The sequence below is a fragment of the Acinonyx jubatus genome, chromosome B2 (assembly GCF_027475565.1).
Source record: "Acinonyx jubatus isolate Ajub_Pintada_27869175 chromosome B2, VMU_Ajub_asm_v1.0, whole genome shotgun sequence".
Taxonomy (NCBI): domain Eukaryota; kingdom Metazoa; phylum Chordata; class Mammalia; order Carnivora; family Felidae; genus Acinonyx; species Acinonyx jubatus.
The window spans coordinates 14,891,270-14,917,646 of record NC_069385.1 but is presented as its reverse complement, the minus strand read 5'-3'; the positions used below and the strand labels follow the sequence as shown (position 1 = coordinate 14,917,646).

General features: G+C 39.8%; 1 protein-coding gene across 18 annotated transcripts in view; it reads right to left on the bottom strand.

Moving 5' to 3' along the window:
- The window catches only part of SYNE1 (spectrin repeat containing nuclear envelope protein 1), a 474,716-nt gene that overhangs the window by 188,805 nt on the left and 259,534 nt on the right, over positions 1 to 26,377 (bottom strand). For all 18 annotated transcript variants that reach the window (XR_008298258.1, XM_053222078.1, XM_053222079.1 and 15 more), the window contains 12 exons: positions 23,110 to 23,427; positions 21,794 to 21,949; positions 21,468 to 21,638; positions 20,539 to 20,865; positions 19,135 to 19,287; positions 18,226 to 18,393; positions 16,114 to 16,290; positions 13,106 to 13,252; positions 11,400 to 11,525; positions 9,757 to 9,933; positions 8,543 to 8,808; positions 4,028 to 6,188 (listed from right to left, as the gene is read on the bottom strand). Coding sequence is in view for 17 of the 18 variants with exons in the window: in XM_053222078.1 (XP_053078053.1) it covers positions 4,028 to 6,188; positions 8,543 to 8,808; positions 9,757 to 9,933; positions 11,400 to 11,525; positions 13,106 to 13,252; positions 16,114 to 16,290; positions 18,226 to 18,393; positions 19,135 to 19,287; positions 20,539 to 20,865; positions 21,468 to 21,638; positions 21,794 to 21,949; positions 23,110 to 23,427 (4,347 nt within the window). In the remaining variant the exon portion in view is untranslated. The remainder of the gene's footprint in view (positions 1 to 4,027; positions 6,189 to 8,542; positions 8,809 to 9,756; positions 9,934 to 11,399; positions 11,526 to 13,105; positions 13,253 to 16,113; positions 16,291 to 18,225; positions 18,394 to 19,134; positions 19,288 to 20,538; positions 20,866 to 21,467; positions 21,639 to 21,793; positions 21,950 to 23,109; positions 23,428 to 26,377) is intronic.

Here is a 26,377-nt window from a genome sequence, read left to right as displayed (position 1 = left end):
GTGCTGACCGTCAGAGCCTGGAGCCTGTTTCGGATTCTGTGTCTCCCTCTCTTTCTGACCCTCCCCCGTTCATGCTCTGTCTCTCTCTGTCTCAAAAATAAAATTAAAAAAACGTTAAAAAAAAAGAAATGTATTAGTGGTATCTTGACTATATCTGAAACTTCTCTCTCTTGTAAAAATATATATGCTTTGAAAGATGTGACAGATTGAATATTCACCAAAGTGAGATAATACCTCACTTGGCTGGAAGTATAATAACAACCACTATGGAAAGCAGTATGGAAGTTCCTAAAGAAACTACAAATAGAACCACCATATAATCTAGCAATCCCACTTCCGGGTGTTTATCCAAAGGAAATGACATCATTATCTCAAAAAGATATCTGCACTCCCATGTCGAGAGAAGCATTTTTCACTAGGCAAGGTAGGGAAACAACCTAAGTGTTCATTCACTAATGAATGGCTATAGAAAATGTGATACACAAAAATAAACTAAAAATGGATTAGAGACCTGGGTGTGAGACCTAAAACCATATAACTCCAAGAAGAAAATATAGGCAGTAATTTCTTTGACATTGGCTTTGGCAACATTTTTCTAGATATGTCTCCTCAGGCAAAGGACACGAAAACAAAAATATGCTGTTGGGACTGCACCAAAATAAAAAGCTTTTACAAAACAAAGGAAACGATCAACAAAACACAAAGGTAACCTACTGAATGGAAGATATTCATAAGTGATATATCCAACTAGGGGCTAATAGCTAAAATATATTTTAAAAACTTAAACAACACCAACACACACACAAATAATCCAATTAAAATGGGCAGAGGACCTGAATAGACATATTTCCAAAGAAAACATCCAGATGACCAACAGACACATGAAAAGATGATCAACATCACTAATCATCAGGGAACTGCAAATGAAAACCACAATGAGATATCACCTTACACTTGTCAGAATGACTAGCATCAAAAAGACAAGAAATAGCAAGTGTTACCAAGGACTTAGAAAAAGAGGAACCTTCATGCACTGTTGGTGGGAATGTATACTGGTGCAGCCACTGCGGAAAACAGTGCGGAAGTTCCTCAAGAAGTTAAAAGTAGAAATGCCATACAATCCAGTAATTCCACTACTGAATATTAACCCAGAGAAAATGAAAACACTGACTCAAGAGATATATGCACTCCTATGTTTATCGCAGCAGTATTTACAGTAGCCAAGATATGGAAGCTACCCATAGATGATAAATTCATCTATCAGCAGATGAACGGATAAGGGAGCTGTGGTACATATACACAATGGAATACTACCCAGCCGTAAAAACAAAAGGAGATGTTGCCATTTGCGACCACATGGATGGAGCTAGAGGATATTATACTAAGTGAAATAAGTCAAAGACAAATAACACATGATTTCACTTATATGTAGAATCAAAAACCAAAACAAATGAAAAAACAAACAAAAAGCAGAAACACACCCCTAAATACAGAGAATAAACTGATGGTTGCCAGAGAGGTGGGCAGGGGGGATGGGCAAAACGAGTGAAGGAGAGTGCAAGGTACAAGCTCTCAGTTATGTAATGAGTAAGTCACAGGGATGAAAGGTAAAAAGCTTAGGGAATATAGCCAGTGGTGTTGTAATAGTGTTGAATGCTGACAGAGGGTAACTACATCCATGGTGAGCATAGCATGATATATAGTCTTGTCAAATTACTATGTTGTATACCTGAAACTAATGTAATGTGTATCGACCATACTTCAACTACAAAAAAGAAAACATGTATTATGAACATTATTTAAAAAACAAGGAAATCCTGTCATTTGAGAAAACATGGATGAACCTGGGAGGTATAATGCTAAGCAAAATAAGCCAGACGGAAGAGAAACAAATACCACATGGTCTCACTGACATGTGGAATCTAAAGGAAAAAAAAAAGTTGAAATCATAGAAATTAAGCAGACAAGTAGTTGATGGGGGGTTGGGGGATGAAAAAAAATAGGGACGTTGGTAAGATGGTGTACATTTTTAGTTTTAAGTTGAATGAGGTCTGAGGATCTAATGTGTAACATGGTGACGACAGTGGACAACACTGGATTGTTCATTGAAATTTGCTAAGACATTAGGAATTAAATGTTCTCACCAAAACAAAAAGGTGAGGTGCGGGATATATTAAGTCACTCAATGGGGGAAATTTTTATACGATGTTTACATATCTCAAACCATTACATTATATACTTTAAATATCTTACAGTTTTATTTGTCAGTTAACCTTCAATAAAAATGGGGGTGGGGAGAAGGAAGTACAACAACACCAAATGTCCAAACTAGCATTCACCACACTAAATAGCAATTTCTGAAAGTGAAATAGTGGCCCATAAGTCTTGAATAGGGACTGAAACAGAAAAGTTTAAGAATGGAAAGCGGACCCCATAAAATGAAATCCATTCAAATCCAGAAGGAAAGGAAACATTGTAACCAGCCAGCTGTGACTGGACAAGACAAGCCATCATTGTACAAGCAGACACAGAAAGTGCATACAAGATTGGCACTTAAGAAGGAAAGAATGTGTATGGACAAGCAAAGAATCAATGGCGGAGATTAGAAATGCCCCTGGAACCACAACCTTTAGTTAATGGGCCAAGAGAGTCAATTAAGACTATCAATCACAAGATCACCTTAACAGATTCAAGATTTTGGTTCAAAAATCATCAGATCAACAGATGCAAGCTTATAGAACAGATGTTTCTCGAGAATGAAAACTCCAGGTAACTTCTGTCCTGATTCTTCACTCTAGGTTAAATGCTCTATAGCTATAGGGAAATTAAAAAAAAAAAAAAAAAAAATTAACAATGACCTTGAATCAACATGAAAGGGAAAAAACACACTAAATAGACTATAGTTTGAGAAGTCAGAACTTTAGCTGATGATGTTTAGTAAGATTTTACCCAAATGTTAAAATTAAAAAAAAAAAATCTATTTAGTGTTAACCTTAATGTATGTGGAAAATAAAGTTACGTGATAGCTAAGATTCACTGCGGGCTATTTCTGTCTACACCAGGCCCTACGCAGAGAATAGAAGTTCAAGAGGGAAATATTATTATCCGTCTTCCCCAGAGCGGAAACTGAGATTTAAGGGATGTAAGTAATTTGCCCAAGATCAAGTAACTGAGATTAAAACTCAGGTGTGCTTTACCCTAAAGTTTTAGCTATTATGTTATCCTAAAGAAAGTCATCTTTTACTTAAATGGCTGGCTGAAATCCCATAGAATCAGGGGCTGAGGACAGATGTGGGAGAGAAAAAAAAAAGGTCCAAAGGATAAGTCAGAACAGAATAGTCTGGGAGCTCTTATATCTCTTATTTTTGAACACACAGAATTTGCGGGCCCCAGAACAAGGGGTAATTGGGAGGTCAAACTGAGAAGTTCTGTGCATACTCCCATTTCTTTGTTATCCCCAAATAAAGTCATGATGAACCTTCAAGGCTTGCTTTTGCTGTGCTGCAGGGAAGGAAGAGCAGAGGAGGAAAGGGTGAAGAGATGAGGCGATTGGTGAGAGACCCCACAAGAAACGTGGCTCGGCATGGGGTCAGGACTGCATGCTCTCTATAATGCCTCCAGCGCTAATCTTAGACATACCAGGCTTCAGATTGTTTAACAAAGGCATCTCTACTTATTCATTGCTAATTAATTAATTTTAGTATGAGTGTACTCATACGTGATTATATTATTATATTCATATGATTATATTAGTGCTATCTCGTATCGTCTCTTCTAAAGGTGAGAGACAACTGAGGTATGTGTTATAACTAAGGAAAAGTCAATGTGGAATCCCGTGAGATTAATACCAGGCACCTAAACAATCAGGACCTTTTTAAAAGTCAGGTTGAAGATGACTCACTATAGTATCAAAAAAGAACTCCGGAACGAAGCGATTTTAACCCAAAATAAAAACCAAGAAATTTCTCACAACTGTTTACAAATAAGCAGAGTGGAAAACAGGACGAGAAGGCCCTAGTAAACCAACCTGTCTGGTGCGTAAAGCTTCCTGAACGTCTCCGTCCAGCTCTGAGAGCTCAGCAAGAGTGTGCTGAAAATCTGCAGAAAGGAGCTCTTTGGCTTTCGTGAATTTCTCCTTCTCCTTGTTACTCAGGGCATTCATGATTCTCAGGCTGGACTGGACCTCTTCCTGATGAATCTGGGTCTTTCTGATCTCCTCCTGGATGTCCTGGAGGCTCAGGTCCAGGCACACCGGCCCACTTAGCTCTGCCTTCACGCTCCTCAGCCAGTCCAGGGAGCGGCTCAGCTCTGTCTGGAAGTCTATGCTCTGCACCATGCGGCTCTCACACTCGGTCACCGTTGCGCCAATAGCAGAAGTCAAGACTTTTAACTCCTCTTGCCAGGACTGGATCTGCTGCTTGGCTTTCTCATAAGCCGAGGGGTCAAGGTGTGGAACCAGATCTTCAAGATGCACGGTCACTCGTTTTAGCACGATTCCTGAATCCTGAAGGCTTCCCGCCAGCGAGTGATAGATTTTGAGCTTCTCCTCTGCAGGAAGCGTCTCCTCATTCACTTTGGACTGTTCCGTTTTGACAGCCTGCAGTTGTTTTTCTAGCTGGTGGCACATCTTCTCATGCTCTTGATAGGCACTGGAGGTGTCTTCCAGTAAGCCAACCCTTTGTTCCGTTTGTCGCTTCAGCCTGTGGTACAAGGTGACGAGGTGCAGCATCTTGTCTGGCTGCCAAGGCTGTCCTGTACTTCTAAAACTTTCTTTCTTTTGGTTCAGCTCATCCACCGCTTCCCCGAGGCGGGCCACCTCTCCCAACAGGGCTCGGCAGCCTTCCTGAAGAGACACGGCCTCTTCAACTCTCAGGTCAGTGGGGACTTTGCTCATCTTTAAGAACTGGTCCTCAAGTTCACTCAGAGACTGGGTTGTCAACTCGATCAAGGAAGCATACTCTTTCCGAGCAAGAATTGTTTCTTGGACTTTATAGAACTTGTCTTTAGCCAAGGCAACGATTACATTAAATTGCAGAGGAAGAGCATTTAGCTTTTCATTGAGGTAGGAATGATCGACTTCATTCAGCGATGGCAATATGGTCTGCCCAGTTCTCTGCAGCGTAAGTAGGAGATTTTCATATTCTGGAGATTGTTCAAGAATGTGTTGGTATTTGGCCAGTTGGGCGTGCAGCTCAGCGCTCTCATTCATTAGGTTGATTTCAGGAAATGTAATAATATCTGCTTGTTTTAGCCAGTGACAGGCTTTATCAAAATCTTCCTTAAAATGTTTCCTAGAAACCAAACTTTTCTCTAGTTCTTGGAGCCGATGGCTACACTTTTGTAAAACGGTGTCATAGACACTCTGTAATTCCTGAAGCTTACCCAGTACTTCACTCTTCTCCTGCTCTGTGGCTCCTTTCATTAATTCACGACCCTGAGCCCAAAGTCCAGTGACCTCGTTTTGGTACGTCTTGAGGCTGGCTTGCGCACTCTTGCATGTTTTGACTTGTTTGCTCACATCATCCGGTAACAGGCAGATGTGTTCACGGAACATTATCTTTCGCTCATGTTGTTGAATTTGGCTGGTTGCCTGGAACACCGCCATGAGGAACTGGGTTTTCTCGGACAAGGCCTTGTTTAAGTACTTTCGTCTCTGGCCCACTAAGTCGCTGAGGCAATTCACATGTCTCTGTGCATCAGAAAGGGCTTTCTGGATGATCTGCCGCTCATTTAGGCCAAGGTCAGCCATCACCCTGTCAGCGTCCTTTATGAGCGATTTCAGGAGCATCTGTTTGGTCTCCAGTTCACTGCAGATGGCGAGGTGGTCCATGAGGAGGTTCTGGGCCATATCGGGTGGGGGGCTCTGCTTAAGGGCCTCAGCAATGTTGGGCTGCTGTTCTTCTGCCCACTCCATTAGCTCCTGAAACCTGGACCGCACCACATTTAACTCCTCCAGGTTGGTGACTGACACTTGGAGTTTCCTTTTAACGAGGTCCTCAAGCTGAAACCAGCGTTGTTCGAGGTGACTTGTCTGTTCTTTGACTAATTCTTTGTCATCTAAATTCAGATGTTCTATCATCTTTTGCTTTTGATCTTTCAGATCCTCCACAGCCTGCTTTCTCTCCTGCAGTGCGAGCGCTAACTTTTTCAAAGCTCCTAGATGGACGGCTGTACTCTCTGCATCGGACCTGTCAGTACATTGAAAGATACAAAGACAAATTAGTTTCAGTGAATATCTATGGTCGTTCCTACCATGTTAAATTACACTTCAACATTTTCTTTAAGTGGGTGTTCTTAGCTTACAGCAGCTCAGTTCACGGCTTATTGAAGAGGTTCTGTGATTATTATGGAATATAAGACCCATATATTTCTTCTCGGGACTGCCTTCGCTGCATCCCAAAGCGTTTGGATTGTTGTATTTTCATTTTCATTTGTTTCCATATATTTTCTTAATTTCTTCTCTAATTGCCTGGTTGATCCATTCATTCTTTAGTAGGGTGTTCTTTAACCTCCATGCTTTTGGAGGTTTTCCAGACTTTTTCCTGTGTTTGATTTCAAGTTTCATAGCATTGTGGTCTGAAAGTGTGCATGGTATGATCTCAATTCTTTTATACTTATGAAGGGCTGTTTTGTGACCCAGTATGTGATCTACCTTGGAGAATGTTCCATGTGCACTCGAGAAGAAAGTATACTCTGTTGCTTTGGGATTCAGAGTTCTAAATATATCTGTCAAGTCCATCTGATCCAATGTCTCATATATTTCTATATCAGAAGCTGCACCAAAACAAGTTGCCTAGATACTTCTCTGTGCTTCTTCTTCAGGCTAATGCTGCCCTCCCATCACATCTGACCTGAACTTTTAGCTTCTACCTCTGGCTCTTATCAGTTGAACACGAGCTGCATATTAACAACATCCCCGGATGATTTGTGTAAACACTAAATATTGACTAGCACTGGTCTGCATTTTTGAGAGAGAGAGAGAGAGAGAGAGAGGGAGAATGAACAGGGGAGAGGCAGAGAGAATGGGAGAGAGAGAATCCTAAGCAGGCTCCACGTTGGGCCCCAACACGGGGCTTATCTCATGACCTGAGCCAAAATCAAGAGTCAGACACTTAACTGAGCCACCCAAGCACACCAATCTACTGCATTCTTAAAAGAAATGAATAAGTCATTCATGAATTATATGCTCTCCTATGAGAAGAAACTCCAACAATAAAGCACCAGATAGTTTAATCTGTAAGATATAACCAATAACTCTAATAGCTACTCATCTATGTACTTAGGTATTGTTTGCTTGTCATCAGGAATCTTTAAAAGTAAGTATGAAATGTAAAGAAGTCTCAACCCTTTGACTACAAAACACATGTGATATAAGAAATCTTATAAGTCTCTTTCAATTACAAAACAATGAGTTCTGAAGCATAAAGAACAGGGCTGGGATGTAGTATGATGAGTTCTGTTTGGGACTTAGGAAGTCTGAGGTACCTTTGTCAACCAGATAGAGGAGCCTATTATAAACCCAAATTAAGGGTTTTTACTGATACTGGCTGGATTTGTCTCAAAGACTTGTAGAATGCTGAGCATCAAGGAAAGGTAAACAAATCAGAAAATAGTGTACCTCCTTCCAGAAAAAGCACTATAATTTATATCTAGAATAATGTTTTTAGGGGCGCCTGGGTAGCTCAGTCGGTTAAGTGTCTGACTTTGGCTCAGGTCATGATCTCGCAGTTTGTGAGTTCGAGCCCTGTGTCAGGTTCTGTGCTGACAGCCCAGAGCCTAGAGCCTGCTTCGGATTCTGTGTCTCGCTCTCTCTTTGCCCCTCTCCCGCTTGTGCTCTGTTTCACTCTCTCTCAAAAATAAATTACGTTAAAAAAATTTTTAGAATAATGTTTTCAGTTTTAATTGCTACAAATTAATAAATCTAGGCAGAAGAAGTGTGGATTTTAACAATTACAGTGATCAGAAGTTTATCTATGATGACCCAGTATATGTGGGGAAGAAGGAAATCCTTTTCAAACAAGGTAAGAGGGGTTCGATTCACAAAGGACACACATTGATTGAATTTGGATTGTTCACTAATTTCTAGAATTCCCAAAGTGCAAGGAAACTTGACTGAATTATATAGTATGTAACACTTTACGGAAATGATAAGAAACCTATGGAATACAGAGATTCAAGAAGGATTCATTTCATGAATTGATGATAGTCTCACAGCTGATAATTAAACAAAACTAGACATATTCTTCGGATATTCTTTGAAGTCACCATGTAATAGTCTTTGGAATGTCTCTTCAGGTCATGGCAGAAAATGGTGCTTTTTTTCAAACATCTCACTGGTTTTACTCACTGGCTACGTTAACACCGAGTGAGGAAAACCATGACTCTGTATCCACAGGACAACATGAGGTTCTTAATAATGTTTCATCAGTATTTACAACGACAGACAATAGGATGTTTAAATTGTAAGACATTTTTGATTTTTATAAAAAGGAGGACATTTCTGGCTTAGCGTTTTGGTGAGCCGCTAGAGAAATGCTGTTACCTGGCTAAGTTATCCCATTCTGTAGTGAATTTTTCTAAGAACTCTTCAACAACACTCATACGGTCATGGTAATCTCTTGTTCTCTGAAGATCTTCTTCCCTTTGCAAGCACAGACTGTTAGCCTGAAGGCACAGATCTAACCACTGGTCATTTAAATGGCTTATTTCCTTGTGTTCAGGAGACTCCTGCTTCTTGGTTAACTTATTCACCCTTTCTGTAATCGCGGTCACTGATGCCTGCTTACACTGTAGCTTCTTAACAAAATCCTGAAGGATAACAACAAAATAGATTAGATGTAATAAGCCTCCCATGCCCCCAATAAACACAGAGTGAGACATAGACATACTATTTGCACACACTTCAAGTAGCTGGAGAAGGTAGAATGAAGGGGTCATGAAGGACAAAGAGGAAATCTAAAAATCGTAGCTCTTTATGAATATTTTCAAGTATGTAAGAATCAAAGGGTAACTGTGGTATTTTCCTTTGCTATGTTATTTTGAGAAGTATAAAGAGAAACTGATGAATGTGAAACAATACTGCAGTCATTAAGGGAAAAAAGGCAGTATTTTATCTTTAAGTGCAGCCCTGGTTTTCTAAAAATCTTTTGAGAAAAAAATGTGTCTCTATTCTTTTTTTTCTGCATATGCAAACAACATTCCAGTAGAAAATATAAATGGCTCACTATCACAGACAAAAATAAATCTTAAAGTTTGTCAAAAATCTGGTACAACTTCTAATCAAGTTAATATACTTTAATAATTTTCTATTATATTTAAACTATAATATAAATCCTATTCATATTATATTTCACATTAATCATATATTAATACATATTTTATAGGTTAGATACATTTAGTTAATTGATACATTTACAATCCTACAGCCTTAGCAATATTGTGGAGAAAGGCTAGTAAATAATAAGGCTTCACGTTTGTTTAGTGGCAGAGTCTTCTGGCTCTTTCGGCTAAACCGCAGCTGTTTTGTTCAGAAACGAACTAGCTAGTGAACGTCCTTCAATCCAAGTAGCTAACTGTAGCCCTGAGAATATATTTAAATATTTACTTTCTCGTCTGTCCTTTCCTGGCTTCGAATCAAGGTTATTCTGATTCTATCTCCTTCCTTAAATAGCTATACTAATGTTGAAGGAGTGACTGACATAAGCCGGTCATAGGTCACAGTCGCCTTTATCTCCCCTGGACCCCATGGATTCCTACCTTCACTTGGGAAACCATGTTCTGTGCAATGTTTAACTCCAGTTCTGAGTGCCTCTTCTTCATGTTCTGTAGTTGCTGGTCAGCATCTTGGAGGTAAATCCAAAGTTCAGCCTTCATGTGCTTGATCTCTCCCCAGCCCTGAGTTAAGTTCTGGGCCTGGACAAGCCTTTGCTCAATCTTGAGAGAACACAGAGGCAAGAAAAGTAGGTTTTATATTAAGATTTTCTGAAGACTTTAAATGTCTAAGACTTATGCCATATGATTTCAATTAGTTGTAAAGCTCTGGAAGTTTTAACAATGTATTAGGTCAAAGCTGTTTTTTTACATTGGGCATTCCAGTAGACATATCTGCTTGACTGACTCATGAATTCAGTCTTGGGGTTAACTAGAAAAGACTTATATTGCTCTTGATTGTGCATTTCTTGATACTTACAAGACACCAAGTAAGTGTTGGATGTATTTTTAGATTGCCTTCACTGACTTTTGAAACTGTATAATTTATTTCAGTAAATAATTTTTTTTAATTTTTTCAACATTTATTTATCTTTGAGAGAGAGAGAGAGAGAGAGAGAGAGAGAGAGAGAGAGAGAACATGAGTGGGGGAGGGGCAGAGAGAGAGGGAGACACAGAATCTGAAGCTGGCTCCAGGCTTTAGCTGTCAGCACAGAGCCTGATGCGGGGCTCAAACCCACGAACTGTGAGATCAGGACCTGAGCCAAAGTCGGATGCTTAACCGACTGAGCCACCCAGGCGCTCCTCAGTAAATAATGTCTTTAGGAAGATATGTGAATTTTATCATCTTTCATAGGGATTTAAGGAGAGATTTGTTTTGACAATATAAAAGTTAAAAAAAAACACACACGATTCTAATGATTTTAATATCTACATTATTAATTATTTAATTTCTCCCATACTTTTTTCCTTTATATCCTTTTTCTATTCTGTGAATATTTAGTCAATTAAATATCAAACCTGACTCTTTTTTAAGTTTTTTTGTTTTAAACCCAAGCATGTGGCCTTAACACGTTTAAGGCAGCATTGGCGAACACACAGCTTCCATGCTGGCACCTGCTGTGCACAAGTACAGCTGACTTCTCACAACATGTTTCTGTGCTGGCACCTGCTGTGGACAAGTACTGCTGACTTCTCACAACGTGTTGTTCTCACAACATGAGCCCAGACACAGCTTCAGAATCCTTCTCAACACCACCCTCAGTCACCGTGGATGGATTAGAAGGGCCTGGACAGATGGCATGCTCTTTCCTATCCATAATATAAAGCAAGGATCAGGGATCCTTTTCATATTTAGTATTATCTAAAGAAAAAGTTGGAAAAAAAGAAAAGAAAAACAAAAAGGAGTGGAAAAATCAGAAAAGAAGAGAGAATGGTAATTGAGAAAAGAGGAGCGGAAAGAGGCACTAATGATGAGTGGTTCAATGCAACTAAATGTTCCAATTCAGTGGCATCGGTATCCTTGTGCTTACTTTCTATGACTTAGTTGAAATTCAAATATCTACTTATTATAATGGCTGTAGAATCCAATAGAAAGAATAACCCAAGGAAATATTTTCTTTGACTTCTAACATTGAAGCAAGAGAATATAATAAAACAGACCAATACAACGTGATTTTTAAACATTTTACCATTTGCTCTGTTTCTTGGATGTCTTTTGCTGTGGTTTTCACGGAAGAGCTTGACAAGTCACATGTGGAGCAGAGGAGATCTAAGTAAGTCCTTGCCTGTTCCTGCAAAGCTCTGTAGTGTTTGACCTGGAAACAACCCCAAACTTGTCAGAGTGAAAGAGAAACATGCCATGTTTACAGAGCAAATATTTGTACCATTTGTAGTATCTTGTTGACATTCCAAAAATAACCTTGCTATGCTCAATATTTTCACCCTTGTTATAAATGATGCATATTAGTGATTCGCAGGAAGGAATTCAAAACACACTGGCAGGGATCCATCTGCCCAGCGGCTGCTTCTCAACGTAATTATGGTCTGGGAAAGAGAACACACAAGAAACTTCTACCATCTTTCCAGATTCTCTGCTCACATTCTAGCTTGTTTTCCATTTCAGAGGAAGAATCAGTAGCCTACTCTAGCCTGCTTCTTCACATTCTAGAGACGGAAAGAAAAGGTCATCGTGCATTTGTAAACTTCATTCCAGTTTAGTAAAAATGAAGATGGCTGGGCTTTTTTCCTCTGCATAAACTTCCTGCAGTGGTCTTCCCTTTCCATAGCCCTAAGGAAGGCCTCTCCGGGTGGATCTTTAATCTATACACAGAAACACAGAGAGATGTGTTTCTGTGAAGAGACTCAGAGTCTATGCAAGCTCTATGTTAGACACTGTGTTTGCAGTACCCAAAACAAAACCCTTGTTTCCATGGAGCTTATGTTCTTATGAGAGAGACAGATAATCTGTAAACAAATGAACATGCAATGCGATGTTTGGTAGCGATAAACACATGTAGCAGAGTAAAGGTAGGGAAGTAGGATGAAGAGGTGCTGTTCCTTTGGGGAGTGTACCTCCAAGAGCTCTCTGAGGAATGGAATTGGTTCAGGGAGGGAGCCAGTAATGCCCTGGGGAAAGAACATTGCAGGTGATGAATCCACAGCAAATGCAAAGCCCTGAGACTGGCGTGGAGTGACCCAGTAGGAGCAAAGGTCAAAGAGGTGGGGGTGGGGGTGGGGGGTGGGTGGGGGGAGACCATGGAAGACCTCACAGGGGAGTGGACCCTACATCCTAATTTGTTGGATTTATGCCTCTATGCCTTTTCAACGTCAGAACTACTGACATTTGAAGCCAAGTGAATCTCTGCTGTGGGGGCTGCCCTGTTCAGCACAGGGCTCAGCAGTCTCCCTGGCGGGTCCCAACAGCATCCCCAACACTCCCCGTGGTGACAACCAAAACTGTCTCCAGACATGGCCAAATATCCCGTGGGGAAAAAAATCACCCCTCCTTTCTGTTTACAAATCATGTACATTGCAGTATGACACGTGAATTTCTTCAAAGCCTTCAGAAGTAAATATACTTACAATCATCACTACATACGAGGACCCTGAGGCTCAGAAAAATTAAGTGACTTACCCATGGTTACCCTGCTGAGTAGTTATTAAAGTTGATGTCTCAGTTACACTGCCTGTGCTCTTTCTGTTCTACCAGGCTGACCATCAGTATTGTGTCCATCTTCCTAGCTTAGAACGTGAACTCGACGACAGTGAAGCTCAGATTTTATTTATACTTTTATGCCCTCAGGAGTCAGCACAACTTGGTACATAGTAAATACTTAACACAATTTCGCTGAATGAGTGAATCACAGTATGACATAAACTTTCAGGACTCTACTACCTGCTTCACGGCTTCTGCTCTGCTCAGAGGTGGGTGCTGGGTTGGCTTTAAATCTGGCTGGACTGCAGACAGCCAGGCCTGGCATTGCTGTAGAGTGTCTTGTCGGCTAACATGCTTCTGAAGTTCATGTTCCAAACTCTGGTACACCTGAGACGAAACAATCATGGGACGGTTATTAGGATGTTCAGGAAATCTCTGTTGATCTCTATAAAGATCACCAGACTCAAATGAAAGACACTGACCGGGCCATTTACATGGATTTTATCCACAGGACTCCCCAGTACCATCTACACATCTAAGGAGTCTGCTTATGTTCCAAAATATGGCAAAGCTCAATGGCCATCTTTAATTAATCACTTCTCAACCTGCGTGTTATAATATCTTGAGTAGAGGAAGAGAATGTGGGCAGGGCTAATGTAACAGTAGAAATGGGTTGAATACGTAAAACCTTTGAAGTCAATTGTCAAACATAAATCAGAGCTTTTGCAGTCCCTCCCACCACCGCCATCGAATAAATATTGTAAGTTTTGTTTAAGCTAGAAACTAAATGTAAAAATAAAACACCGCATCATGAAAAGGCAACCAGTATTTCTCTACCTCAAATACTTCTGCTTTAAGAATATGGTCAAATTGGAACTAAACTGTAACATAGGGAATGGGAAAGTTGGATGCCGTCATTTCATTTTAGAAGTTGTATTCCAGGACAACAATAATCCATAGTAATCCAAACATCTTCTAGTATGTCTATTCAATTCATTAATCCTCAACCAGCCAACCAATTTCCATTTTATCCATAATGACATACTAAGAAACTATTACGTGTCTCCTTGGAATCAAGGTGAAATATACCTATAATGTTTTTCTGAACAAACTATTCTATTAAAAAGAAAGAAGAAAGAAAAGAAAAAAGAAGGAAATTAAGTTAGCATGGCATTTCTTCTTTTAACACAAGAGAAACAATGAATTCTGCTTTTCTCTGTCATCTGTTAAATTCACCATTTTCATCTGATATTGGAACTGTCTCTTATTTATTCTTATTCTAGCAGAACTAAAAAGAGATAAGGTGTTTAGTTTTCTTTATCATTTTACACACATTCATTATAAGGTTCTGATTATGTTCTTAGAATTTCATCAGTTTTTAAAAATTTATTTTAAAATTATGTGTTTGTCTTTGAAAATTTACCAGTTTTTTTTCAGTTAAACAATATTCTTAATGTGTAGAAAATGCATGCTACAAAATCAGTGTTCAATAAAAATCTCTATTGAAGGATTAAGTAAATCTAACAAATAATTGCAGATGATGACATAGAGGGGAAAAGGGAGTGAAATGAAATAAAACAGCATGGAACTTTCTGGCGTGCAGGGGAGAGGGCCAGAGGGAGAGAGAGACAGAGAGAGACAGAGAGAGAGAGGGAGAGAATTCTAAGCAGACTCCTGAGGCTCAGCACAGAGCCTGATGCGAGCTTAATCTCATGACCCTGAGGTCATGACCTGAGTCAAAATCAAGAGTTGGATGCTTAACCAACTGAGTCCTAGCCACTCCTTTCTTAATTTTTTGAATGTGAATTTTTCAAGTCCAGTGAGTCAACTAATGTCACCTAGCATCTTTTTTTAATCATGATGAAGACAGAGCATTCTTCCCATGTCATGTGTATACCTCCAGTTTTTACTGGCTAGCCCACTAACAAAAATAATGGACGTTTTGCCATGCCACTTAAAAATTCTGAAATGATAAAAAGCAATTCATTGATTTTTAACTAATTTTTATTAGAAGAGTGATTCTTCTCCATCTTAGACTATTTCTATAACATTAAGAATTCCATTAAGAACACCCATTAAGGGGCGCCTGGGTGGCTCAGTCGGTTAAGCGTCCAACTTTGGCTCAGGTCATGATCTCACAGTCCGTGGGTTCGAGCCCCACGTCGGGCTCTGTGCTGACCACTCAGAGCCTGGAGCCTGTTTCAGATTCTGTGTCTCCTTCTCTCTCTGACCCTCCCCCGTTCATGCTGTCTCTTTCTGTCTCAAAAATAAATAAACGTTAAAAAAAAATTAAAAAAAAAAAGAACACCCATTAAGTTATGTCTCAAATTTGATACTAACTCCTTTATCCAATTTCTTTTTTTTAAGTTTATGTATTTATTTTTGTGAGAGAGAGAGTAGGGGAAGAGACAGAGACAGAGGGAGAGAGACAGAATGAGTGGGGGAGGGGCAGAGAGAGAGAGGGAGAAAGAGAATCCCAAGCAGGCTCCATGCTCAGTGAGGATCCCAATGTGGGGCTTGATCCCACAACCATGAGACCATGACCTGAGCCAACGTCAAGAGTCAAATGCTTAACCGACTTAGCCACACAGACACCCCTATCCAATTTCTTTCTTTTTTTTTTTAATGTTTATTTTTGAGAGACAGTGTGAGCCAGGGAGGGGCAGAGAGAGAGAGGGGAGACACAGAATCCAAAACAGGCTCCAGGCTCTCAGCTATCAGCACAGAGCCCGACGCGGGGCTTGAACTCACGAACTGTGAGATCATAACCTGAGCCGAAGTTGGACGCTTAACCAACTGAGCCACCCAGGCCCCCCTCCTCTATCCAAGTTCTAGATGATTTCATAAAAATGTTGAATTGGAGTAGAACCTAGGTGGCATAGAGTTAAACGGAAAACAATTATTGTGAAAAGTACAGAATAAACTTACTTTGGTGTTAGAGAATAAATGGCAAATTATAAGTATTGATAGTGTGCAAATCAAAAGAAAACAAAATTTTTAAAAATTTTCACAATCAATCTATGAAATAAAGGGATTGGGAAAACTGAGTATCTTCACATCGATCAAATGTGTGATATGTGATTGTGTGTCCACACAGAGGCTATGAAACCTGTCGTCCTATTTCCTGTCTGGAAACGCAACAAAGTTATCCTGAAGACTGAAGATCAACGTTATTTTTGAAAAGCTCTAGACTATAGAGACTTCCTCTTTAGTTCATTGTCATTCTAGAATATTCTAGGGGTACTCACCCTCTGGGCTGTACTGCAGACAGCTGAGTAACTGTCCTTAGTGCCCTGCAGGTGAGCGTACACATTTTGTTTTAGTTTTGCTTGAAGGTGGTCTGCACACTGGCTGATCAAATTGTCGCCTTTACTTTTAAGGTTGTTCAAACGGTCTTCAAAACCTGCAATTTCTTCCATCATTGCCTGCAAAAATGGAAAAAAATACAGAGTTCTCATAATTTCACCTTCAGTTTTTAAATAACCAATTTATCAAAAAAGTTTAAAATCAATCATTTCACTGTTTAACGATGTTTTTGAAAGACTTTCGCATGTTGCCTTGGTGACCAGATTCACAAACAAACAAACAGAAAATCTGTTTTTAACGATACTCTCATGGGGAGAGGTAATGAGTTTAATAGATTAAGTTATATAGGGATGATGCAGTAACCGTTAAGACGAGAGTGAGTTCATGGATGACCTCAGTTATACATTTACAGAGATATCTGTTCCATGGTATTATTATCAGCAAAATGGGTGTCCATACATTTTGCAGCTCTATAAATTATAACTCTGGTATAATTTACAACTAAAACAACCCAATTACTACTTAATCTAATTTACTAATATCTAATTAATAATATAATATCTACGATATAATAATTGACTACCTTATTAGTAATTTATAGTTATATAATACCTAACTTACATTACATAGTATTTATACTAATAAAAATAATACTTACCATGCACCATTTATTAAGTACCTGGTATAGTCTAGGAACTGTATATATCCCTAATAAGTGTATATTATCATCATCATTTTACAGCTAAGGAAATTGAAGCACAGAGAGGTTATATAACATGCTCCAAGTCATATAATCAGTAAATGGCAGGGCCCCAGGCTCTGGACCCCACTCTGCCTGACTCCAGCTTGTACACACCCCCATCCCCATACGTGGTCTCCAGTGAGCATTTTCACAGATCCCTTACAGAGGGGGAACCAACTTTTTCAAATCAGGTTTTAATTTCCTTACGGCGATACAATACTAGCGACAAGTGGCACATTCCAACACCAGGTTTCCTGGGTTGACACGTCGATATACTTAAGAGAAACTCTAATGGGATCTCAGCAGCCCACAGTCCACCATGTTCTGAACTGGTGCTGGGTTAATGGTTATTGCATACACACCATATCGAAAAGAACCGTTTGTCTTTGAGTTGTTATAGAACCACTGCACCATGAGGTTATTGAGGGCATTTCCTCGGTGCCTAGTAGAATATATTGTGTACTTGTTTTTCTATTCTTATTTGCTACATAGAATTTCCTCCTCAATATAAGGCATCCTGCAGCCTGAAGAGGTTAACTGGATTTCTTAAGACACACTAGATATTGAGCACATCATGACTAAAATTCAGTTTCCCATTAAGGTCACCAAAGTTGCTTCATAAAATTGTGATTGCATGACATCTGTCATCTGGCACATATAATTACTACCAATACATAATAATAAAGATCAGAACAGTGCATATCAGTAACCGTGCTTTGTGGTTTACAAAATGCTTTTGTGTACATCATCTCCTGTAACGACCATGACACCACAACAGCTCCGTGATGGGGCTGGTATCTTTATTGCCCTTTAGAGAACAGCAAAAGGAGGAGTCTCAGAGAGGTTAAGTTCCCCTGGCTAGGAAGAACAGAGTCTGGCCAGGATCCAGACACCTTATGATTACTATTCCTGTACCCTATCTTTGGCCACACTTTTCTAAAATAAAGCTAATATCTTCCTTTGATAAATTACTTTAGAAAGATTAAATTCTTCGGGGGGCTGGGGGGAAACTATTAGCTGGGAAAAACACCACGATGTGTCTAGAAGTTGAAAGCCAGGATTGAACTGTTGTCGCTTCACTTAAATATTGAATTCCACTGTTCTCAGTTATCAGATGCTCTTGAAACTCAGACCTGATTCTTTAAGTACAGTTGTTATGATCCAGAGATGTGTGCTCACGCTCGCTCTCTCTCTCTCTCTCTCTCTCTCTCTCTCTCTCTCTCTCACACACACACACACACACACACACACACACAAGAGCACAGCTGTTAAAGCCACCCTGCATTCTTCAGCGCTTTAGAGACAGGCGTACCTTGTGGTGAGCCAGTTGCTGGGTAATTATCTCTAGACTGCTTGTCTCCATGAGGTCAGGCGCCACCAGTCGGCCTGACATCTGCAGCAGCCACTTTTCTACTTCTTGGAGCTCACTGTTATAATCTTCATGGTCTTTGACTTTCGTCTCAAGACTGCAGACGTGCTCCTGTAAAGCCAGGCACACATTAGAGATGAACTTCAAGGCAAAAATCTACTCATGACGGCCTTATATTTTTTAAAACCCAGTGCAACTCATACGGTAAGTACAGTTACATATTTCAAAAAATTACTAGGAGCAGAAAAAACACAAAGAGTCACCATACAACTTAAAATCCCTATCTGAGGGGCACCTGAGTGTCTGAGTCAGTTGAATGTCTGATTCTTGATGTCGGCTCAGGTCATGATCTACGGTTTCTGGGATCAAGCCCTGAGTCGGGCTCTGAGCTGATAGGGCGGAGCCTGCTTGGGATTCTCTCTTTCTCTCTCTTTCTGTCCCTACTCACCCCCAAAATAAATAAATGAACTTTAAAAATAAATAAAATAAATCCCTATCTGGATAAAAGGAAAAAGCCTGACTCATACGAGCCCTTAATATTCTGAGAAATAAAGTCAAAACTCCTTTTTGGCAAATAAGCACATTTTTACTTATTTTAAAAAAAAGTGTTTTAAATATTTATTTTTGAGAGACAGAGAGAGAGGGAGAGCACGAGCAGGGGAGGGTCAGAGAGAGAAGGAGAGACAGAATCCAAAGCAGGCTCCAGGTTCCCAGCTGTCAGCACAGAGCCTGACGTGGGGCTCAAACTCACGAACCACGAAATCATGACCTGAGCTGAAGTTGGACGCTTAACCGACTGAGCCACCCAGGTGCCCCAGTCACATTTTCATTGAATTTCTGATTTCACCTTACCTTTCCCGCACCACAGAGGTCCTGGTAATCACTTTGAAGTTTATCCATTTTGTCCTTTAAAGTGACATCCTGCACCAACTCCAAGAGAGCTTCACCTTTCTCTCTCACTGATTTTATTGATGGCTCATGGGACAGCACCATTTGTTGAAGTGACTTGAATGACAAAGAAAAAAAAAGCCAGCTCATCTATGTGATCAAAGTAAATATGTACATATGTCTGTGCCGTGTGTGAGACTATCTACCTCAAATAAAGATCTCATAGATATTTTTATAAATCAATAAGTGTGAAACATTAGAGAATAATCTTTATGATTAATAAAGTTTTAAAATACAGAATAAAAGTAACACATCACATAGCCATTCACATGTGGAGAGGGATGTATGGAAAAGACGTACCCTTGGCTAAATTTAACATAGTTCATATTTCTGTTTTCCACCTCATTTCTTCCACTGGAGGAAAAAAAAACTCAATACAAAAGGCAGCGAGGTGTTATCATTTGACTTTGAATTCATGCAATTAATTGCAGCTTGAGCTAGATGTGAAGTTAGAGGGACGGATTCCAGCAACTACATTGCTATAACAGGCTAAACGTGCTATTTAAATATATCAAGAACTCAGTGAGGGGGAGGGAGGAAAACCGGTTGTGATGCTTAGGTGGCATTTTCAAAGGCACACTGTTACCCTTGGCAGAAAAACCCAGGACGGGAATAGACATATGGCTGGAGGATGAAATGCTTCGGAAAGGAAAAGCTGTGAGGCAAGCCACCACACTGTAACTCTTAAAAACTGTTGCCAAATAATTTGGGTCAAATGTATTCCACACATATTATTCTACATATAAGCCTCAATGAACTGTTTCAACATTTGAGCAGGTGAAATCCCTATGTCTATCTATATGTCATGTATAGCTGTATCCATATCACCACTTATTCTTTCAAAAATTAAGTTCTAAAATGTGAAGCTACAGGTGGTTAATTAGAATTTATTTTCTTACAAATGTGGTATCTCATTCTCAATTTACCACAGATCAGCTTATAGGCATTGGGTACCACAACATGAAGGAAAGACTCCATACAAAAGAGATAAAATTCATACGTACGAGATCCTGATGCTAGGAAGATTTATCTCGGGTACCCATATACCTGAATCAGACTATCAGAAAAGATCGCCATTTACTGATACAATCTGAGTATCAAGCAGGTATGATTCCTGAATGGAGGACTAAGCCTGATGTAGCACATCTAGCCAAATAAATCTACATCACTCACTGCCAGTAGAACAGACATGTTAAGGACATTTTCCAGCACCCACGAAGGGTGACACACACCAGGAATCATGTTCCTCCACCCAGTCCTACAGGTGTGACCTCCCCGAGCATTTGTCAATGAGGAACGACATCCTACCTTATATTTAGATAACTGAGCTTTTTTCTCATATAATTCCATTTTGGGTTCTTCAGGAGTGTGTAGAATTTCTTGGTATTCTGATATCCACTGAGTTAGTGCTTTGTATTTATCCGAGAACTCCTTTGCTAACAGAAGGCCTTTTTCCAGAGTCATGTGCTCTTTCCGGACGGTGCTGGTCAGTTCCTTCAACTGCTCCACATGCTCATGGATGTCTTTTCTTAACATCTCTGCCTCGCCATCCTCCAAGTATTTAAGAGCCCTCTCTCCTTTCTCTCGGGCTGATTTCAGCAAACTGTGGCCTTTGTCCATGTCTTTTAGCAAACCCTGAGGAAGAGAGGGAGCAGGAAGCAAATAGAGAGTTAGTATTATTTCTTTCCTTTTAAAGAAAAGGCTTTCAAGTTCCATTCTCGAGTTTCCCCTTAAAATACACTGTTGAAGTTTTATAACCTGATGTGACCTGCCAGGAATCAGAGTCCTCTTTTCCTTACTTCAATATAGGTTTTAACAAGTCTTGAACAATATATTATTTCCAAATCAGAAACTTAAAGCAACAACAACAAAAATAAAAACCTGACCTTCTTCTCATCCTCAGTAGTATTCCTAAAGATCTGAGTAAAAACTCTTTTGTTAATACGTGGTGCCACGAATTTGAGATAATTTTTTTTTAATTAAGCACCAAACTGGAATTCAGACCTGAGCAACAAAGTCTGAGTCATTCAGGTGAAATCACATCACAAATCAACGAAAGCCAACTTTTGGCCTTACAGAGATTACAACATAATATGTGGAGGGAAGCGTGAGCCACAGACCATCACTCCTCCTGGGGAACAGGATGAGCACACATGCTCCCAATACCTGTGCGGAGGAAAGGGCCAACAGGGTGCAAGAACTGAGGTGGGAGACAAGTTCAACATATGCCTGCCTACCTCCAACGTCTTCATTTTTTTCCCCATCGTCGCTTTATCTACTCTGTCAATTTTGGTGGCCACGTTCTTGAAGTTTTTATGAGTGGAGCTGTACCAATCAGAATAGGAACTTAGGGATAATTCTGATTCCTCCAAACTCTGGATCTCTTCCTCCAGGAATTGTATCTGTTCCTTTAAAAGGAAAAACAGAATTGGACAGGAAATTAGAGACCTGTACCAGGGCCTTTCTTGATAAATGTGTGTCTTCACCAGAAGTTGAAGGAAGGGAGAACATTGCTGCTTGTGAAATGTGCTGGCCGGTCGTGAGCAGCTGGTGGTGCACTCACCAGCACTTGGAGAAGAAGGGCCTGGTATCTGGAAGTGAGCTGGGTGGCCTGACAGCCCATGCTGCTGCTCACATGGTTCTCGTCCAGCATCTCCTGAGCTCTGGCGCCCACATCCTCAACTTCATCTTTGTACGCGATGACTTCCTCGTGCCACTTCTGAAATGATGTAAATGTTGCAGGAACTGGGTCAATCTTAGGCATTAGGGTGTAAGACAAATGTTATGTATCTTCATAATAGGAAATGATGTCAGTGTATGTTCAGAAGATATTTATTCTGCGACACAACTTTGAAAATATACTATATGTCCCTTATGAAAAATGATATAAAAACTATACCCTTCTTATTCGGGCACTTTTCTGTATATATTACACTTCAGTATAAGAAAAAACGTGTATAAAATTATCACTAATATATAAAATGATTCTAGTGTATGTTTAGAATATATTTATTCTGAGATACAATTTTGAAAATGTGTCATATATAACCTTCATGAAAAATTGTATTATAATAGCACGATAAAAACCATACTCTTTATGAGTTTGAATACTTTTATGTATTAGACTGGCTCAAAACTTTTTTTTTTTAATTTTTTTTAACGTTTATTTATTTTTGATACAGAGAGAGACAGAGCATGAACGGGGGAGAGTCAGAGAGAGAGGGAGACACAGAATCGGAAGCAGGCTCCAGGCTCTGAGCCATCAGCCCAGAGCCCGACGCGGGGCTCGAACTCACGGACCGCGAGATCGTGACCTGAGCTGAAGTCGGAAGCTTAACTGACTGAGCCACCCAGGCGCCCCAAAACTTTTTTTTTTTTAAAAGACAGAGTCACATATATTTTTATGTCTTCTGTTGTCTGTTCTGTTGTAGATAAATTTTAAACTGGATGAAAAACGATAAGAAATTCCAAAGGCCTAAGTATTATTTTGATCATGCCTACTGAATTTGCATAAAAGTTAGAATAAAACTAATTGTCAAGTATTATTTCAATGCACTACATTAAAGCAATTTCAAATCATAGCCATAAACTTAAATGATTTCAATACTATCATTCATATATCTTGACGAAGCAAGGTAATAGGGTATGGGAAGAAAATACAAACTATTTCATTAAATTATATTTTATTAAAGACTAATTTAGGATTCTATTGAGCATTTGCTGTTAGAAAAATGTTCCATAAAGTAATCCATTTTTGTAAGCAGAAAGAGATTTTGCAAAATTTAAATCTTGGACAAAAGTTACTGAATATTTTAAAGAAACACACTACGCAAGGCCATTGCTACTTTGACAAAGACCAAGAACTGATAGACTTTGTACCTTCATCTGATGTAACTGTATCTCCTTGGCTGCCCGGTTAGACTGACGTCCAGTCCTGAGACTCACTTTGTCCTCCAGTGTTTTGAGCCACTCGTCTACTTGCTGATACTTTTGTTCCATCAGCCTCAGTTTGTTGACCACATTGTTGAACTGAGTCCGGGTCTCAGACAGTCTCTGCTGGTAAGCCTGCCAGTCCTGCCGGAGGGATTCTAAAGCCCGGTCTTCTGTCTGAGGGATGCCGGATGGGATCACTTCCTCCCTGGTGTGTAGCACCGAATTCAACAGCACCTGCCCCTCGGCGCAGTGCACCTGTAGCTCCTGTGGGGGAAACGTGTGGCTGTCACACCTCATTCATATTTTACACCTGCACAAGTTATCATGTCTCACCCAAGTCAACAGTGCCACCTTGAACTTCACATTAGAAAATCATTATTTTATTCTCGATCTTCTAAGAAATGTGCACCTAACACTGAACATCATTTCTCAAGTTAGAAGACTCAGAAGTATTTCCAGTAAAATAATCCTAATGCACAAATACACAAATTTACACACACGTATACTCCAACGTTTGTCTTCACCGTCTTAGAAAGTTTCTGAAATTTGGCTTTTCAGCTTTCAGGCAAAAATACCTGTGATTAAAGCGGTTTTATTTAAAAGAATAACCAAATCTTCTTATGGCTCATAAACTACAAAAAGGCCTAAGGCTTCTTGCTTTGACATTAATGGGGTCAGTCTATACTGTGGCTGAAAAAGGAACCATGGACCCTTTGTTTTGCTAGGAGAGATCCTTTGCCAGAGCTGTTCTAGGGAACGTGATGGTCAAGAGAAGTTGGACCTGGAGAGTACAGGGCATACAAACCTGGGAGGCCAATCTTCATACCTGCCCCGTAGCTGCTCGCAGGTACAAAATATCTTTTCTTCCACCAGAGCATAAGCCCCAAAGGTTTACCCTACAAATTTGGTATGAACCAAGCCTTAAAGAACAAACACTACTTTTTATAGAAAGAAAAACTCATCTCCTTAAGGAGGTTGGCAAAAGAATGTTATATACTTGTATTTCTAATGTATAAGGAATCTATACTGTTACTTGATCTGATCATCTAAAATTGAAAGGAACCCAGTGAAATCTCATTAAGAATGTCAGAAGTACCAACTTTTTTAGTTAAAATACATAGTATTTTTTAAATCTTCAATATAAGTTCAAGCCATTTGAAATTGTGCTGACCATCTTTTTAATCTACAAAGATAGCCATGTCATGTGGTTCAAACAAATGGATACTTTTTTTCTTACCTATGATGCCACTCTAAGAATGTTGTAATGTGAATGTTTTATAAGTGGAAAAGAACAAGATATATGGTGAAATACTAATCAAAATGTCCACCAACAGAAATTTTATTCCAAAATTCATAGTTTTTTAAAAAACTTAACTTTGTATAATACTTTCTCTTAATTCAGGATTGGCAAACTTTTTTTTTTTTTTTATAAAGAACACAATAGTAAACATTTAGGCTTTGCAGGCCATACAGTCTCTGCTGTAACTACTTACCTCTGCCACTGCAGCACAAAAGTATCTATAAATGATACATAAGTGAATGGCTGAGGCTGTGTTCCAATAAAACTTTATTTAAAATGTAAGTATCACGGCCATAGGTTGTAGCTTACTGGTCCTTGCCCTAAATTTATTAATCTTCCCACTATATCACTTTTTCCATATTTTATAACAGTTTTCTTTATCATACGCATCATCACTATGTTGGGTAAATTCTTATATATCCCATGTTTCAAGTATTTATTCTGAAGGAAAAATATGGTTCAATATTTTACAAATCCATATGTGCGATGACCCATATGAAGCCTTCAGTTTATAGAAAATAACTTGTAAATGTGGCCCAGACAGCTGGCCACACCACCGTGCGTACTGTAGGACCTCAGGATGCTGAGGAAGTTCTGCCATGCAGATGAAATATCACGGTTCTCCATCAGCTATTTCCACCACTAATGTCTCTTCTCCTTCTTAAGATTTGTGGCAACTCAAAATAAGACAATGTAAAAACCAACATGTGGAGAGATAAGAGGTACCCAGTTCCGGCCGCGCTGCCACTGACTGAAGTGAAACATTTTCCTCCAAACAGAACAAGAGAAACATCTGCTGGTGACAAGTGACTTATTTGTCCCAGGTCCCAAACAGAAGGCTAGAGAGCTTGGTGTGTGCTTGCCAAGAATCTGAAGTGAAGTGCTGAGAGGGGTCATTTAGCAAAAACAAAGCCAACCCTACTAGAGGAAATGACAACGGCTACACGTGGCAGACCAGAGTACTTATTATTTTGAAAGAGAAGCGATTAGATCCTTAAATAAGCTAATGAAATTAGGACCCTTTTAACGTCTCCCTCATAGGTATTTCATGAACGGAGCATCATTTAAATGAGTTTTGCTCCCATCTCATTTAACCCTTCCTTCGGACAGCTCTGTGGAGGACCCTGAATGGGAGAGGTTCTCTGTTGCCCCAAGTCATCCAGTGTGAGGTCCCACACCAAGGATTAGAGTCCAAACTTTCTAATCTCAGACTTGTGCTCCTGCCATTATACACTCCCCAGGACTTAAGTGAAATAGCCAGAGATTTTACATGCCAGCGATAACCTCCGAGACCCTGTTGTTTTCCCTTTGTGCAAGCTATAGGTACCTCTTGCCCAATCTGGAACCGGTTCAGGGTTCCAGAGCTGATAGCCACCAGGGCTGATACTATGTCAATAAATTCCAACACACAGCTGGTGGCACATGCATTTGTCTCACCGGCCTTTCTCCATTCTCTACTCTGTGTGCCTCGTGGTCCCTTCTAGGGCCACCTCCTAACCCCTCCCTATCTCTCTAGGTTAAATTGCGGGGCTCTCTTTGATGTTCCTATAAGATCCCTTGAACCAGTCTACTCTTTATGACATTGTTCATTTTTCATTTCATGATTCATTATTTCTCACTAAAGTGCAAGTTCCTTGAGGGCAGGAATCATATTTTAATCATCTTTATGTGCAGTAGCTAGGAAAGCATCTGCACAGCATTAGGTATTCAATAGATGCTGACCGAGTAAATAGGTAAATGAGTTAGGGCCACTTTCCCCACTAGGTCTTTCATCTCGCCCTGCATTGCAGCCTGCCTGCCTGAGCTAATTCTCCTTCAGCAGTGTGGGAGCTTTCGGCTGAAACTAGATGGTGCCATCAGTTTGACTTCGAGGAATGTCATGTTCTACCGACTCCTGCTGCCAGGCTCCAGTTA